A 16,336-nucleotide genomic window follows, 5' to 3' on the forward strand; every position below is an offset into this window, starting at 1 on the left:
TTATGTGAGAAATCTCAGTTGATTCAGTCAGCATCACATCTATTCACCACATAACATTTTTTAGCTGATGGAACTACATAAAATACTTCAAAATAAGGCAGCATTATACCGACTTTTAAATTGATACATTCCTTCTTTCTGTAAAACATATGTTGTCATCTCCTGTGCTGTGAGTAACTGTATGGATTGCACACTTTAGTTTCAGTACTTTTTCCTAAGACACTAAAGCCTGTATCCATGCAGGGTTGCAGTATTTATTCCAATGTATTAGCACACTTGATTTCGCAAATTAACTTCACTGCTTTGAGGAGAGAGCTTATTAGTGTAATCAGTTGCTGTGCGAAGTTGGATTATATTCCTGTAGGTGCCACAACCCCACTGAGTAATAATGCTTTATCAAATGTGTTTGTATCCGGTAACAGTGATGTATTATTATGTTTCGATGATTGCATACATTCAGTGAACTAACCTCATCTTTAGAAAAATGTGAAAAGTGTTGACTAAACAGCTACCAATACATTTATGCCTGTGTCTCTTTGTAACAAGGTATCAACCGTTTACTGGGTAATAACACATATGAGGCTGCGTTTCCCCCTCATGAGGTGGGCTCATTATCACTTTAACATACGGTTTATATTTTATAGTGTATTTTTGTCAGAAACTGTTGCATATTTATACATTTATTTTAAGCACCATTGTGTTACAGGGCAGCTACAAAAGCAGACACCCAATAAAGACCCATGGGGCTCAGAACCACAGACACCTGCTTTATGAGAGATGGGCTCGCTGGGGCATCTGGTACAAATACCAGCCTTTGGACCTTATACGGTAAACAGTATCCTGCTGCTATTGCAGTTGTCAGCCCATTAAATTGTCAGTTGTAAAGCTTTGCTGAGGTGAAGCAGTAATACAGACACACATGAAGTTGTTTAATACAGATTCAGTCTAAACAGTCTGCTAGAAATTACACAGTTCAGGATGTTTATGGTGTTCTTTTACAGTATAAACTTGAAATTGCAAATGCAGTTCAGATGTCAGAGTTAAGCCTAATGTAGCAATGTTACTTCAGAAAGAAGTCTCTGGTTCCTGCATTTACCTCAGCCTCATGTTTGTATGTAGCTGAGGCTTAGTAATGGCTTAGTAATACCAATTGTTGAAACCAACCCTTTCAGATATTTTCTCTTTTCTGGATGCTTCCATTACTTGTCCAGTGTATGGCATACCAACTTCACAAGTATATCCTGGAATTCAGCCAGCTCTACTTAGTTTAGAGCTTTCAGCTGTATATCTGGGGCAGATATAAAAATTGTGTTTCCTAGTCTGCAGAGCCAGCAACTCTGGGGAACTTTCTGTGTTTCCTCCCAGGGAAGTCACTCATCCTGACCTCATATAGAATTCCCATGTTTAAACTTATTTTGACTTATTTTACAACAAAATAATTTGTGAAACAGTGGCATTGGAAGTATACAAATTCATTGTATTATATTATGTTTACCAGAAATGTTGGATACAGTATATACAGTACCATGCATGGAATTCCAAAGATATTCAAGCATGTAGTTATGCAAAAATGTCTAGAATGATATGTTAGTGCTATAGTACAATATTTATTTTGATTCTAATTAGTAAATTTGTAGTTTCTAATACGTAAAACCTTTCTGGTGCACATTGTAATTCACAATAAGTAGCATTTACTTCCTGGGGGTATATTTTGACATGGCATTATATATTTATTTTCAGGTATATGGTGAATAATCATTTTGTTCACTTCCCAATTCTCATCCAACAACCTCGTAGCACACATTCTACAGCTACGGAGGGGAGGGTGATGGGAAGGGTGAAGGTTAACACATGCACAAAATAAGGGAAACCAGACAGCAATATGTTTTCAAAAGCTAACCCAGTTTATTAGTAATTCCTTTGGCTCGCAGCCACAATTGCTCTGATTTGAACTTGTGATCTCTTAACAATAGGGAAAACACATTTCTCTTTTGCCACTCGGGACCACTAATTGCTCACTAAATTTAATAATGTGCACTACTTTCCTACCCTCCACATCAGCAGGTAAGGTGGGCCTTTAGTCATGCAACAACGGTTGCATATATGTGTTTATGTAAATATTTGTTTATATATCACTGTTTTATGTATTATATATGTATCTCTCTCTCTCTCTCTCTCTCTCTCTCTCTCTCTCTCTCTCTCTCTCTCCCTCGTTCTCACTCTCTTTCTCACAGGCGGTACTTTGGGGAAAAGATTGGCCTGTATTTTGCATGGCTGGGTTGGTACACGGGTATGTTGATCCCTGCAGCACTGGTTGGTCTTTTTGTCTTCCTCTATGGCCTCTTCACCATGGACTCCAGCCAAGTGAGGTCAGTCCCTACAGACCCCATCATCAATCCTGCCCCCTCTATCAAATAACCATGACTAGCGTTTGGTTTAACTGTTATTCAAAAAAACTTAAAAGACTTCCCAGACCGTTAACTCAAAATATGTCTTGTTTCTAGCGAGAGATACCTGAGAGGCCAGTGAGCCATTTTAAAACTGTGCTAAGAAGCAAGTTCTCTTTGTATCTACAGTAAAGAGATCTGTGAGGCCAACACTACCATCATGTGCCCCATGTGTGAAGAGAACTGCAGCGCCTGGAAACTCAGTGACAGCTGTGTCTATGCAAAGGTAAATACTATATGTATATGTAAATTACACCTAGACAATAAAGAAAACTAAGGCATTAACAGTATTAACTATTACTTAGTATTTAGTATTAGTATTAACTATTACTGCCCTACTGACATACATAATGCAGTGATTATGTTTATGTGTATATTCTAGTTCATTTTAAATAATTTTGCATAATATATACAATGTACAATGAAAACTGCCTTTTGTTAAATATGTGAAAGCCACCGAAGTGGGTATTTGCATTCTTTAGATTGTCCATTCCCATGTGCCCAGGTCTCAGAGTGCAAATTTTGTCTAGGAGATAATCTGGGGAGTATTTATCAACATTTAATTAGTGACCAAAAATGGACGAGGCTAAACCATTTTAACCACTTATATATTGAGGGTTTAAGTGAGCCTTTTTTGTTTTGATCATTTTATCTTTTAACTGACTTTTAGGTGACTCATCTGTTTGATAATGGTGGAACGGTCTTCTTTGCCATTTTCATGGCAATATGGGGTGAGTTAGCTGTAATTATTGTTTTTCCCATTAACACATTGTAAGTGGAAGAACTTTGATTTTCAGAATGGCATTAAGCTTTAGTTAAAAATCAGTAAGATTCTAAGAGTTAATTGCATCATGTATAAATGGATGTCAATGGAAGCATCGATGTCCAAGTGTCGTACTCTTATTATACATCATCTAATTGTTGATGCAGAACAGAGTGTAATTGACTGGCTAATGCTAATGAAACACTTCCCTGGAGAGGCAAGTAGGCTGCTTGTATGAGAGGAAAAAAAACAACCTGAGGTGTCAGAAAGCTATCAGAAAAAAACTTGTCCTGCGCTTACTTTGGCATCTATGTGAGTGTCTGAGTCTGAGAAAACCTACAGGCAAGCCATCTTCGCAGCATTACACTCTATACTTCTCTCTCATACCCTGTCTCACTCATGCTGATTTGAATGAACTTAAGCATCATGGAGCCAGCAATGCAGTGAGCATGTTTTAGATCTGTCTGTCACATCAGCCAGTTTTCATCAGCTCTGTTTTGTAGTGTGAATGTGTGTGATTAACATAAATAAATATTAAGCTGGATAAATTCAGTATACATGGTACAATACATTTTTCCCTTTCTGTTTAAAAAATCACACACAAACACTAACCCACACTGAAGCCAAACTAGCACAGCATTTGATGTCAATAAATTCTGGAATACCACAAAATCATTGCCAGTACACTACAGAAAAAATATCATAAATGTTTCGTGCTTTCTGGCTCCAGAGATGGAAAAATAAATGTAAACAATAACTGTGAAAGAAGAATGACACATTGTGATAGCAATCTTTAAGAGCCTTTAAGAGCTACTAGAACAGCTTCAGTGTGCCCTGGCATCGATTCTTTCAAACTGGACTTGAGGTATGAACACTGTTCTTCTAAAATATATTTCCTAACTGGTGTTTTGTCCATCACATGGAATCATGCACTTATACATTCACACCTTGGGGAAATTTTTCTAGAGCCAGTTTGTCTACCGGCATGTATTGGGATCTAGAAAGAAAGTGAAGAACCTGCTTAAAACCCACTCACACAGAGAAAACATAATAAACTCACTCCACAGGCAGTAAACTGAGTTCAGGGTAGAACCAGGAACCCTGGAGCTTTGACACACTAAAACACAACCCACTGAACCACCTGGCACCCCTCACAAATAAACATGTACTGCATAAAGACGTTAATCACATGAATCGGAAATCATTAAATCATTGCTGTATGGACAAATGGCACAATTTCTCTTTGAGAAACATGACAATTAATACAGTTCTAAATCGTACTGTAGAACAGAATAAATTACAATGTACTGCATATGTAGACAAAATATGGCATAAAGAGCAAGTATGCAAATACTGTATAAAGTGTGTAATCAGTAGTAAGAACAACGTGGTTCTGCACTATTGTATAACACCCTGAGCACGAGTCAGCTCCTGTTCTGCAGTGAGTGGGTGTGTAAGGGGCTCACAGTTTGGTGTAGTATGTGGGAGTCCAGTGTTTTTGTGCAGGAAGCTGGTGAAGACACAGTGTGCAGGTGTAAGAAGCCTGACAGCTTGAGAGTAGGAAGTGTTCTTTAGTCTGGATGTCCAGGATAAGATCCTTTGTGTTACAAACTACAGGGGCTGTGGCTAAGATATGTGGGGCCTAAAAAACGGCAGAAGAAAGTAGACAGTCTTTCCGGGAGAGCTGAAAAAAAGGCTCAAGAGCTATAAAAAAGGATTGCTGTTGTTCACTTATGCTTTCATTTGCACAATTTCAACAATAGTGGGTCAAGCATTATAAAAGCTGCACTTACAACATCATTCAACACCTGCTTAACAAATGACACAACTAGGCTTTGTGTTCCATTATGTTTTGCATGTTGAGCAGTATATTCACTGTAAAAAAAAATGAAGGGTGGTAAATAGATCCCATGCAAATCATCTACATTTTACGTATATTAGTCTGCAAGTGATGTGAACAATAATCAATCAATCAATCTATCTATCTATCTATCTATCTATCTATCTATCTATCTATCTATCTATCTATCTATCTATCTATCTATCTATCTATCTATCTATCTATCTATCTATATATATATATATATATATATATAGATATATAGGTATATACAGACACACACAAACACACAATATTTGTGCATATGGAAGAAATGAGTTTGGTGTAATTTTATAAATGCATTGCCAGTTCACTTTATCTTGTATGCCTTCATGGATTGGTGTTATACTTTCTTCTTCTACAGCCACAGTCTTCCTTGAGTTCTGGAAAAGAAGAAGAGCAGAACTGACCTATGACTGGGATTTAATTGACTGGGAGGAAGAAGAGGTGAGACTCGTATGAAATACAGCAGTCACCTCAGACTGTGATTCTCTGTTTATTTACTAACACAGCTTCATTTGCAAAGGCTAGTATGAGACAGGCATTTTCTTCTTTTCCACTTTTCCCATAAACATTATAAGGGACAAACACTTTGCTAAGTTGACTGACAATAACTAATCAACATTGACTACGTGAAGTATTTGGCCAATATGTGTGCTATTTGTTGTGTTTCCTTTAGTGTAAATCCTGTGTCATGGTGTGTTCAGTGAGTGTGCTTTCTATCGATATCATGTCATGCTCGGTGCATGCTGTGCTGTTTGCTGAGGTTACCACACATTAATCATTTACTTTTTGCATGTAAAAGCATCTGACGATGTACAGGGTGTTGTTTGCTGTTGGACTTTAAATGTGGTCTTATTAAAACACATTATTTCATACATAATGTGCCAACATTGTCTGGACAGAATCAGTGTCAGAGGTCAGACCATAGATAAATACTGTGCATAAAAGATATCTTCATATCTGAGGGAGTAAGCTATCATTTCAATTAAGTGTCCCTATAGACAAATGGTTTTTATTTTTTTTATTTATTTTTATTATTTGTAAAAGAATTTACACTAATATCATCTGATTTTTTATGTAAAAAAAAGGTTTCTGATACATGATATACTGTCACCTTGTAAATCACCCTAGTAATTTATACTCATAAATACCCTCTGGCTATAGCAGTGACTTTATTTTGCAAGTTGTCCTTCTTGCTTAAGTGAGGTTTGGCATATAATGATCCAATATAGCATCTAGCTTAGCTATTTGTTAGTGAGAACCTGTACAATAAATGCAAAAGCTATGTTTTCTGAATGCATAAAGCAATGAAAAAGCATTTATGCATAAAATGTCTTGCCACAACACATAATTTGTTGTGAAAACATGACATTTTTGTTGTTTTGCAGGTATGCTTATAGTGTAATAGTTTTAACAGTTTCTTTTTCATATTGTCTTGTGATCATATTGTCAGAGCTCTATACTGCTGTGTATAAAATAATATTATTAGCCATTTAGGTCTGCAATATGTATGTCTATGGTTCAGACTCATCTGCACTGTTTTACGTGAGACTGATCCTCCATGGTTGTTCTTGTTGTCTTCAAAGATGTTTGTCATATCGCTGAATCAGCCTCTTAGCAAATAACTTAGAGCCGACTATTGTATATGCAGGAAAAATGCTCCTTATACGAATGACATAAGAGCTTTGTCATCATCATTAACACTGTCTTCCTGGGATAGGTTGCCAGATCCAGTGAAAACAAATGATGATGCCAGCTATCTGTGTGTGGAATAACAATGCACTGTGTATTTGGTAAAAAGAAAAAAAATATCTTGACAATATCTTTATATATATATATAACATGGTTGTGTTGAGAAGGAGGAACTACGGCCCCAGTTTGAAGCAAAGTACTCGCGGAAGGAGAGAGTGAACCCAATCTCAGGCAAACCAGAACCTTTCCAGCCATTCAGTGACAAACTCAGTCGCCTAATGGTCTCTGTGTCTGGGATCTTCTTTATGGTAAGTCATTTTCTCCAGTTGAATAACTTCTTTTGTCTAAACTATATTACTTACCTTTAATTAGTTTTTATACTTCAGCCTCTGCACTGAAGCCGTGTAATATCATGAAGTAATATCTAACATATTAACTTAGAGTATGATACTTGTAGTTAATAATGTAGTATTAAACTATATTTCCTAGCTGACTGTTACCACACTACCCTAGAGAACCATCTTGGTTTAAACTGCCACAGATGACTGTCTCCCCCTGCTGGCTATTGTATGTGGTTCAAAAGGCTGTTTTAAGAAAAGAATCGGCCTTCCATAAGCTTTATGATTTATTATGTAAATATTAGTCATTCACATAAAAACATTCCCTATCCTCACTTTTTTCCACAGTGTTCACCTTATGTTCACCTTATGTTAGTAAATTTCAGCACCTAATTGTCTCTCCATTTCAGATTTCCCTGGTGCTGACAGCAGTGTTCGCTGTGGTGGTGTTCCGGCTCATTGCCATGGAGAAGTTTGCCTCCTTCCAGTGGGAGTTTGTAAAGAAGAACTGGCAATTTGCCACCTCTGGAACTGGAGTCTGCATCAACTTCATGATTATCATGTCTCTCAATGTGGTCAGCCTCTGTTCTTTCCATAGTGTTCACAATTTAAAAAGAGATGTTTAGCACTGTTTATATATTTACAATGCCAGATTTAAACAGTTCTATTAATAATTTTCTTGGAGCCCAAAATATTATATATATATATATATATACAAAAGACACATCTTACATTTATTATGTTGGCTTTTTAGAAGCCAACATTCTGTTTTCCTATTTAAGATTAGACAAAAATTTATCAAGAGTAACTCCTCCTAGGGCTTTCGAGCCACATGCACTAAATTCGGATATGTTGTAGATCCTGGTCTGAAGTTTGTTGCTATTAGCGATCCGAGTACCAGTACATCTGGTACTGGGCCTCAAAGTGGACTTGTTTCCCATGGACTCCCATTATAAATTTGGAGGTTTATAACTCGGCAAGCTTTCGAACTATCTACACCAAACTGGTACAGGTTCTTTAGGGTGATACTCTGGACAAAGTTTTAAATTGGTGTACCGACTGGCCTTTCGGTTGTCCCGCAGCCCCGCCCCCAAAATATGCAGAATCAAAAAACTTTTTTACAACATGGACATGTGACATCAAAACACTCAGCACAATGAGAGGAACTTCCTCACAGTTATTATGATGACGTCACGTGATGTCAGGTGAAAATTAAAAATTAGCACAACATGGACTTGTGACATATCAAAACACTCAGCACAATGAGGAGAACTGCCTCAAGAGTATTCGGATGACATCACATGCTTGTCTCCAATTACCTCTAAATGTTTTGGCACCCTAGCTTTCTGTCCACCTGCCTCCAAAAGTAACACTAACCCTTATGTCCATTCGTCTCCAAAAAGCACCGGCCTTTGCGAATACTTTGTCAAAGCCAACATCAAAGTTTGTCGCGAGGAACTTTGCAAATCTAGTTAATGTATTGCATGTGTTAATAGGAAAAAAAAAATGAATATGATTCAGTCAACATGCCTTTTTTGTACTTTTGTCCTAAGTAAGAGAATAAAAACAAGTTTCCCAGAAAGCATGCGATAATCTACCCGCTATTAATTTTTCTAAACCACACATCTAAAACACCCATTTCATCAACAGCTGCTTATTTTTATCACTTTGTAAGTTAAATAAGAGATGCATGCGATTGTCTTTTGTTACTGAGAAACCGCAAAGCTCTATGTCCTGAAGACTTTCCTGTACCTGAAAATCTAATGTCTTTTACCTTTGTTACAAAGTACTGACAATGGAGACTTTCAAAATCCTTATGATTTTCACGTTGATATTCACAATAAAGTGAATAAAGGGAGTTTGCATCTCCCATAATTTCAGGGTGGAAAAGGGAGCATATAGCGCTATATTATTCCAAGATGTATCAATGAAACATTTGTTATATTTGTGGATAAAATTCTGTGATTGTTATATGTTCTAATGTTTTTGTATGGATTATCTGTATTCTGGCAGGTTTACGAGAAAGTGGCCTATCTGTTAACAAATCTAGGTAAGTTTTAAATATCTGAGTGTTTGAGGCTTTCTCGGTAATGGAATGTTAATCCACAAAGTTAAAGAAAGGGAGGGTTGGATTCCTGAAAGGCATTTTCACTCAGACGTGTTGATTTTAGCTTAAGATCCTGCCCAGGGTGGGGGTTTCTCTAATGTCTTGCATATGCCAGCTAAAAAACCCACAAAAAAAAGTCATGGTCCTCTGTTTTGTGTTTCAGAACACCCACGGACCGAGTCTGAATGGGAGAATAGCTTTGCCCTCAAGATGTTTCTCTTCCAGTTTGTCAACCTGAACAGCTCCACCTTCTATATTGCTTTCTTCTTAGGAAGGTGATTAAATTGTGAAACTGAGCTACCGAGTTCATTTGAAGTAATTTTAAGCATCTACTAAATTCCAGTGAGCCTGAAATAGTTCTCTGTAAATAATTATTGGCTTTTATATCTTTTGATTAGAGTTTTCATCTGGGTTTTTTTTTCTATTTATTTCCACGTTAAAGCATTTGCAAATACCCAGTGTATTTTGTTCTCTCCTTGATTGCTGTTAGCTTGAAGCATTATGATTTGTCTCCTCGTGAAATATGAAAGCTTTTTTTCTCTCTTTTATTATCATGGAATGACATTGCAGCGTGGCTAATCGAATTTCAGAGACATGTTTGTGTGTGTGTGTGTGTGTGTGTGTGTGTGTGTGTGTGTGTGTGTGTGTGTGTGTGTGTGTTCACAGGTTTGCAGGCAGACCTGGAGATTATAATAAGCTGTTTAACCGCTGGAGAATGGAGGAGGTGAGTGAGGCTGTGCTGCACCAGGTTGCTATAGTTCTCCCACGCTGCAGCACCATCAGCGTCCTCACATAACATTACTGCATCACTGTTACTGTAGCTCCATATTGATGGGAATTCTGATGCACATAACTGAATCAGACTCCTTTGTAATCAACATAAATGAAAGAGAGCTCCCATAAACAGAAGATAATGGTCTCCTTATATGGATTCTGGCCAGCAGTGGCTTTTTTCTTGGGCTCAGTGTAATTGCCCTGAGTCTCCTCAGGCCTAAATGGCAACCTAGTGAACGTTCCAAAAGCATAAATGATTATGTTATTGTTTCAGGAATTACCCGCCTACTGTAAAATCTCTGAGAATGATTTACTGCAGCTTTGTAATATGACAAATGTGTTCTAATGAGATATGTTAAACTTATTTATGCTGTTCATTTTGTGTTTCATTCTCAGTGCCATCCTAGTGGCTGTCTGATAGATTTATGCTTGCAAATGGGAGTGATCATGGTGTTAAAACAGATTTGGAATAACTTCATGGAGTTGGGCTACCCGTGAGTATTGCATTTGAGTAGAGGTTTTGTTAACACTCATGCTTTATTTGTGCTCACTGTGTGTTTCAATGACCTCTTTGTTCCTCCCCGATTTAGCAGGGGTGACGGTTTTTTTTTTTTTGGACATTTATTCAAGATGAGAAAAGGGATTTTGCTTGTTTTGCTTGTAAAGAATGAGTTTAGTTTGAAATTGGCACAATTGCAGTGCCTGAGCAGTGACACGATTCAGGAAGGGAGTGTGCTTTCAGTTCCAGGTTTCATGGTTGAATGAGTTTTGCTTCTCACTGCAGTTCTGAAGCAAATGGCCACGTCACATACATTCACACTACAGCACTGCTGTCCTGCTGATCCTGCCTGGAGTGGGACACAGACTATGATTAAAACAATGTTAATAGTAACTATAATATATGAGTCATTTCTGTATCCTATAATCTATAGATTATTAACCGTTAGTTAGTTGTGTATTTCATTGTGTCTTGAATAACTGATTTAAATATCCAGACATGTTTTCATTTCTAAACAATTTTTAAGAAATTAAAAATAAATACATTCTAAGAATTGGGTACTGAGAGTATAACAATCTACAGACAAACTTTTTTTGCACCACAAATCTCCATAGAAATCAATTTGAAGTTTATCTGTATTTTTACACACCAATATTTATTAAATAACTCCTTAAATACCTTGTTTGTATAAGGGTGAACGATCTTTTACAATCTATAGTAATTTGATTTATCAGAGGCCTACAGTGTATAGTAATGTGATTTTAGCGTGATCTGTATCATAATGCTTAGTTAGCATCTTTAAGTGTTATGTCTTAATTTGCAAGTTTTACTTCAGGCTATTACAGAACTGGTGGTCTCGGCGGAAGATGAGGCGAGCAGGAGAACAGAATAATGTGGAAAGCAAAGAGCAGCTGCCTCAATGGGACAAAGACTGGAACCTGCAGCCCATGAATGCTCACGGCCTTGTGGATGAGTATCTAGAGATGGGTGAGAGCAGATATAAAACATGAATTCCTGCTGTTTCTTACAGATGCATACATAAATAAGCCATTAACAGCTGTAGTGAAACATTAGAAATCCCCTGAATAAAACACTGTGTCATTTAATGTGTAACTTTAATCAACATTGTGTTGCGATTATAGAAACCGTAGGCCTCATTTATCAATTTCTAGGTAAACTTTTGTGTAAATGTTTTTATAGGCCAAACCATAAATAAACATTTGTTGCCAGATTTCTAAAATTCTGATTTAGTGTGTACTTGTGTGTTTGTTGATTAATGACAGTCACCTGTAAAGTGCAAAGCATGTGCACATCACATCTTATATGCAGTTAGTGACACATAAAACTCCATAAAAGGAAAAGTTGGCAGAGTGATAAAATGAGAACAAATCAGAAAAAGAAAATGTTTCAGAGGCCAGAAAGGAGGAAAGTTTTTTTTTTTTTGCCTCATGTATACACCAAAAAAGACTTTTATTATGTTATTGGGTTTTTTATGAAACTGATGTCCACACTGTATATGGGTGTTCATTGACACCTAAGCTGTATCCTATGCGGCAATAAGGATTACTCAGTGCATTGCAGATTGAGACAAATCACATCAGTCACTTCTGATTGTTCTGTCTCAAATGTGCTTTCTTCAGTTATTCTTTTTGACATTTGTAATATTTCTTTATTTAATGCCATTATTGTGACAAAGTTGCATGGTAGGTTTACATTAGTAAACCTTTGCATTAGTACTGTACATTAATTTTAAGTAAATGCACATAAATTACTGTCAGATGTTTTCTGAACCAACATTGTTTTCATAACTACAAAATGTCTGTTTTAAATGTTCTAATGACCATTTACAAATAAATTTGTGCATATTCTATAGATTTACTGTATAGCTGCTTAATTCTCATGACGCTTCTGTGCAGTGCTCCAGTTTGGTTTCACCACCATCTTTGTGGCAGCATTTCCTCTGGCTCCTTTGCTGGCTCTGCTCAACAACATCATCGAGATCAGACTAGATGCCTACAAATTTGTGACACAGTGGAGGAGACCCATGCCAGCAAGAGCGACTGATATTGGTCAGTCAGTACCACGTTTTATAGTCTACTGTAGTTTATTCAGCGGTATCAATATCAGTTTAAGCTCATCATCACCCATTGTCTTTTTAATACTTTGCTGGGTTTTATGTTTTTGTTCAACTTAGAAGTATAATTTGACCACTTTTTCCTCTCTGCTCAGGAATCTGGCATGGGATCCTGGAGGGTATTGGTGTAGTGGCTGTCATTACCAATGCATTTGTCATTGCCATCACATCTGACTACATTCCACGATTTGTCTATGCCTTCAAATATGGGCCCTGTGTGGACAAGGGCTACCAGCATGAACAGTAAGGATATACCTGTAGTTTGTTTTTGCATATAACATATTATTTGTAAATAAAGATCACTACTGAAGTAAAGAAAAGATTTTTGAATGAATAAACTGTGATAACCCATGAAAGGTAAATAGTGTGAGGACAATTCAACATTGTCATCTTCATTAAGTGTTTAAGCATGGTCTGAGATTGTTACAAACTGCAGTGTGTGTGTGTTTGTGTGTGTGTGCAGATGCCTGAGAGGATATATGAACAGTAGTCTGTCTGTGTTTGATATGGGAGAGCCAAAGAACGGAAGTCAGTATGAAACCCGATACTGCAGGTACAAATATAAATGTGGTTTGTATGCATGAAAGACTGGAATACATCTGTAAGTATTGAGGGGGATCAATGCCCTGGTCTGTTCATCTGTGCAGATATCGGGACTACAGAGCTCCCCCATGGAGCTCCCAGCCCTATGAATTCACCCTTCAGTTCTGGCATGTGCTTGCCGCCAGACTGGCCTTCATTATCGTTTTTGAAGTGAGTCAAATACAAATACAAATAAAAATAGTACTTTGTATTTCATGTACAATACATGCCATGTGATCATGTGCCGTCCTTTCTGTCCTCAGCACCTGGTGTTTGGCATTAAGACCTTCATTGCTCATCTAATCCCAGACATGCCTAAAGACCTATGTGAACGCATGCGCAGGGAGAAGTACCTCATGCAGGAGATGATGTATGAAGCAGAGCTGGAGCACCTGCAGAAGGAGAGGAAGAAAAATGGCAAGCGTTATCACCATGAGTGGCCTTAGCTTTGCCTAACAGAAGGACATATCATATGCACATTCATGCACACAACGAGAAATAAATAACCAATGCGAGAGCACATGTGAAAACAGGCACAGAGGATGACCGTACAGGAACTGCAAAATCTTTGGATTTAGTCATGCATGCATATCCATGCTGCAGCTTTGGATGGCTACGCTTTACTAACCCTTCAACACATGCTTCCCACTGTGCTGTTTTCTTACTGGTTAATCAGATAGTGAGGCTCAAACTCTTTAAAGAACAGAAGCACTTGAGTGGGCAGCCCTGCTCTGCACCAAATAGCTTCTTTCACAACTCTTGCCTGAGGCCTTCCCATCATCATCTCTGGTTCCTCACATTTTTTTGGCCGAATATCAGAGTCCTGGATGACATTTTGCTTTTATCCTCTTAAACCACTCCTGCTGTCTTTTGCCTCTGCTGGCTTTGCTCCTTTCTGAATTGTTTGTTATTTGTTTGTTAGTTTTTCAAAAGGAAACAGGATACAATTGTATTGTTTACTATGCAGAAAAAGTGCTTTGGAGTTTGTTTTCAATGTACACACTTTTGTCACTTTCTGTCCTTTCTCACGCTCTCTCTCTTTCTCTCTCTCTCTTTCTCTCTCTCTCTCCTCTCTCTCTCTCTCTCTCTCTCTCTCTCTCTCTCTCTCTCTCTCTCTCTCTCTCTCTCTCTCTCTCTCTCTTGTTGTTTTTCTCTTTTTCTCTGGCAGCTAAAAACCGCTATAAACTACACTCTATGGAAATATTTCTTTTACAGTGAAGTGCAGTTTGGACTTTGTGTTCATGCTTAGCTTTTCTAAGAATAAGGTCTGGCTTTTTCCTATTTGCGCTTATTAGTCTTCATAGAAAAGTGACGTTACAGGTAATGTGGGTACAAATTTATGCAAAAGTAGAGCAAATTGATATAACCATCATGTACCGTCTGAATATAGCATGCAGATTCAACATTCAAAATCCCCCAAAAACGTTTGTTACTTCCATTCTCTAATGCTTTGTAGATTTATTTGAAATTGCTTGTTGTTTTTAGTCTGTCCTTTGTCTAGCAATAGAATCTGTTCCAATCTTATTCTAAGATGCAGACCTCTGGCATTTACTAGTTGTGGGCTGACTGGGACTGCGTTTTTGTTCAAGGTGTGGTTTATATGGCTACAGCTGTACATGATTCATTCATCTATGTGTATCATGAAAGGCCTGGTTCTTCCTAAAATGGTGTAGGAATATTAAAGGAATTTTTGTAGGTTTTGGTCAGGATTAGAAGACAAGTACATGATTCACTCACTCACAGCAGATCTGTATAGAAGGCATAAGCAGATGTGGAACAGAAGGTAATATGTTTAATATGCATTATTAGCACTCATACCAGACTCCATGTGCCTGATGGTAAGACTATTCCCAGGCATATGTTTTTGTTTGTTGTAAGTTTTTGTTTCCAGAAAACTTACAGTCGCTGTCTCCAAGGCTATTTTTCTCAATTATTGCCATCAATGTTATCATTTTTCAATAGAAAACAAGGGTTAATTACTTTTCTCTTCTTTGCTTTGCTTATAAAGTACACAGTAGCTTTGTGTGCCTGTATGTAAATGAGTAAGAGAAATCAAGAAAGTAAGTGTGTCTTAAAATATATGCTGCTGTTACATCTCCATCTTGATTTACCACATCCCAAGATAATGTATCTGTTCACCTCTGGCCAAATTGATATAATTTACCTACCTTATAATTCGATATTAATCTGCATTATAAAGTTTAACTTTGCACTTTTTGCATGGACATATTGTATAAGACATAATCATACATCACTAAGAAGAAAGGAGCACTTTAAAATCATGGATCGTTTCCTCGTACCTCGACAAACAGCACATGACAGTAAGATGACAAGAAAGCTGCTGCAGTAAAATATAAAGTAAGGCAATTCCATATTTCACTGTTATGAAGTATAATTATTTATTTGTTTATTTATTTATTTATGGTTGATTAGTGATGGCGGTCATGCACTGAAAAAGAGTGTAGAGATCTGTCGATTTCAGGTGACAAACTGTTTCTGGTACCTTTGCCTAAAATGCAGCGTGTGATTTGTAACATGCTATTGTTTTGCCATGATGTATTTGGTAATCTATGCATGATCTCAGCCATGACGGCTGCATCTGTCTGGTGTCCTATTGAGAAACACACGTGTGTTATGGTGCACTTTTACTGTGGAGTCTGCATGGAGTGAATTTCTTAGTCTAAGATTATCTGATCTGTGATCAGTTTGTTGTATAAGTGCACAGCTGTCAATCATGTTCATACTCAATTACACCATCTTGCACTGGAATCGGGCTTTTCCTCAGAGTAATGATTTTCTTGGTAATGAATTATTTCACTGCTTTAACAAACTTATATGAAGAAACAATATTGTACTTTGGTGTGTACAAAAATATCTATATCAGATAGACTTGGCACAGGCACACATAACAAAAAAAAAACAAACATTAGTTTTAACACAGTAAATAAAGCATGAAATATACTTTGAGGGTCGTTATTTATAATATATTTATTTCATTAGGAACAAGAGAACTTGTTATTGTGACACAAATTTAATTTGAATAAACAAAAGTGGAGAGTCATTTACTATCAATTCAGGTATTAGATTAAAAGCAATGGTTATGATGTGATATTCTGCA

At 37.2% G+C, this 16,336-nt stretch overlaps 1 protein-coding gene across 6 annotated transcripts in view; it reads left to right on the forward strand.

The window, feature by feature from the left end:
- The window catches only part of ano3 (anoctamin 3), a 41,178-nt gene extending 24,850 nt beyond the window's left edge, over nt 1-16,328 (forward strand). For 3 of the 6 annotated variants that reach the window (XM_047819536.1, XM_047819534.1, XM_027173194.2), the window contains 19 exons: nt 547-602; nt 707-828; nt 2,235-2,369; nt 2,577-2,673; nt 3,118-3,178; nt 5,454-5,536; nt 5,769-5,795; nt 6,952-7,092; nt 7,533-7,697; nt 9,136-9,172; nt 9,393-9,504; nt 9,896-9,953; nt 10,400-10,497; nt 11,338-11,489; nt 12,419-12,571; nt 12,732-12,879; nt 13,100-13,189; nt 13,284-13,389; nt 13,482-16,328. In XM_047819536.1, the coding sequence (XP_047675492.1) occupies nt 547-602; nt 707-828; nt 2,235-2,369; nt 2,577-2,673; nt 3,118-3,178; nt 5,454-5,536; nt 5,769-5,795; nt 6,952-7,092; nt 7,533-7,697; nt 9,136-9,172; nt 9,393-9,504; nt 9,896-9,953; nt 10,400-10,497; nt 11,338-11,489; nt 12,419-12,571; nt 12,732-12,879; nt 13,100-13,189; nt 13,284-13,389; nt 13,482-13,664 (2,024 nt within the window). In that variant the 3' untranslated portion in view covers nt 13,665-16,328. Of the gene's footprint in view, nt 1-546; nt 603-706; nt 829-2,234; nt 2,370-2,576; nt 2,674-3,117; nt 3,179-5,453; nt 5,537-5,768; nt 5,796-6,948; nt 7,093-7,532; nt 7,698-9,135; nt 9,173-9,392; nt 9,505-9,895; nt 9,954-10,399; nt 10,498-11,337; nt 11,490-12,418; nt 12,572-12,731; nt 12,880-13,099; nt 13,190-13,283; nt 13,390-13,481 lie in introns of all 6 variants that reach the window. The other 3 variants (XM_027173196.2, XM_027173195.2, XM_047819535.1) reach the window with 2 other exon arrangements.
- Nucleotides 16,329-16,336: the final 8 nt, after the last annotated feature.

This window comes from Tachysurus fulvidraco, chromosome 10 (assembly GCF_022655615.1).
Source record: "Tachysurus fulvidraco isolate hzauxx_2018 chromosome 10, HZAU_PFXX_2.0, whole genome shotgun sequence".
In the NCBI taxonomy this organism is placed as follows: Eukaryota; Metazoa; Chordata; class Actinopteri; order Siluriformes; family Bagridae; genus Tachysurus; species Tachysurus fulvidraco.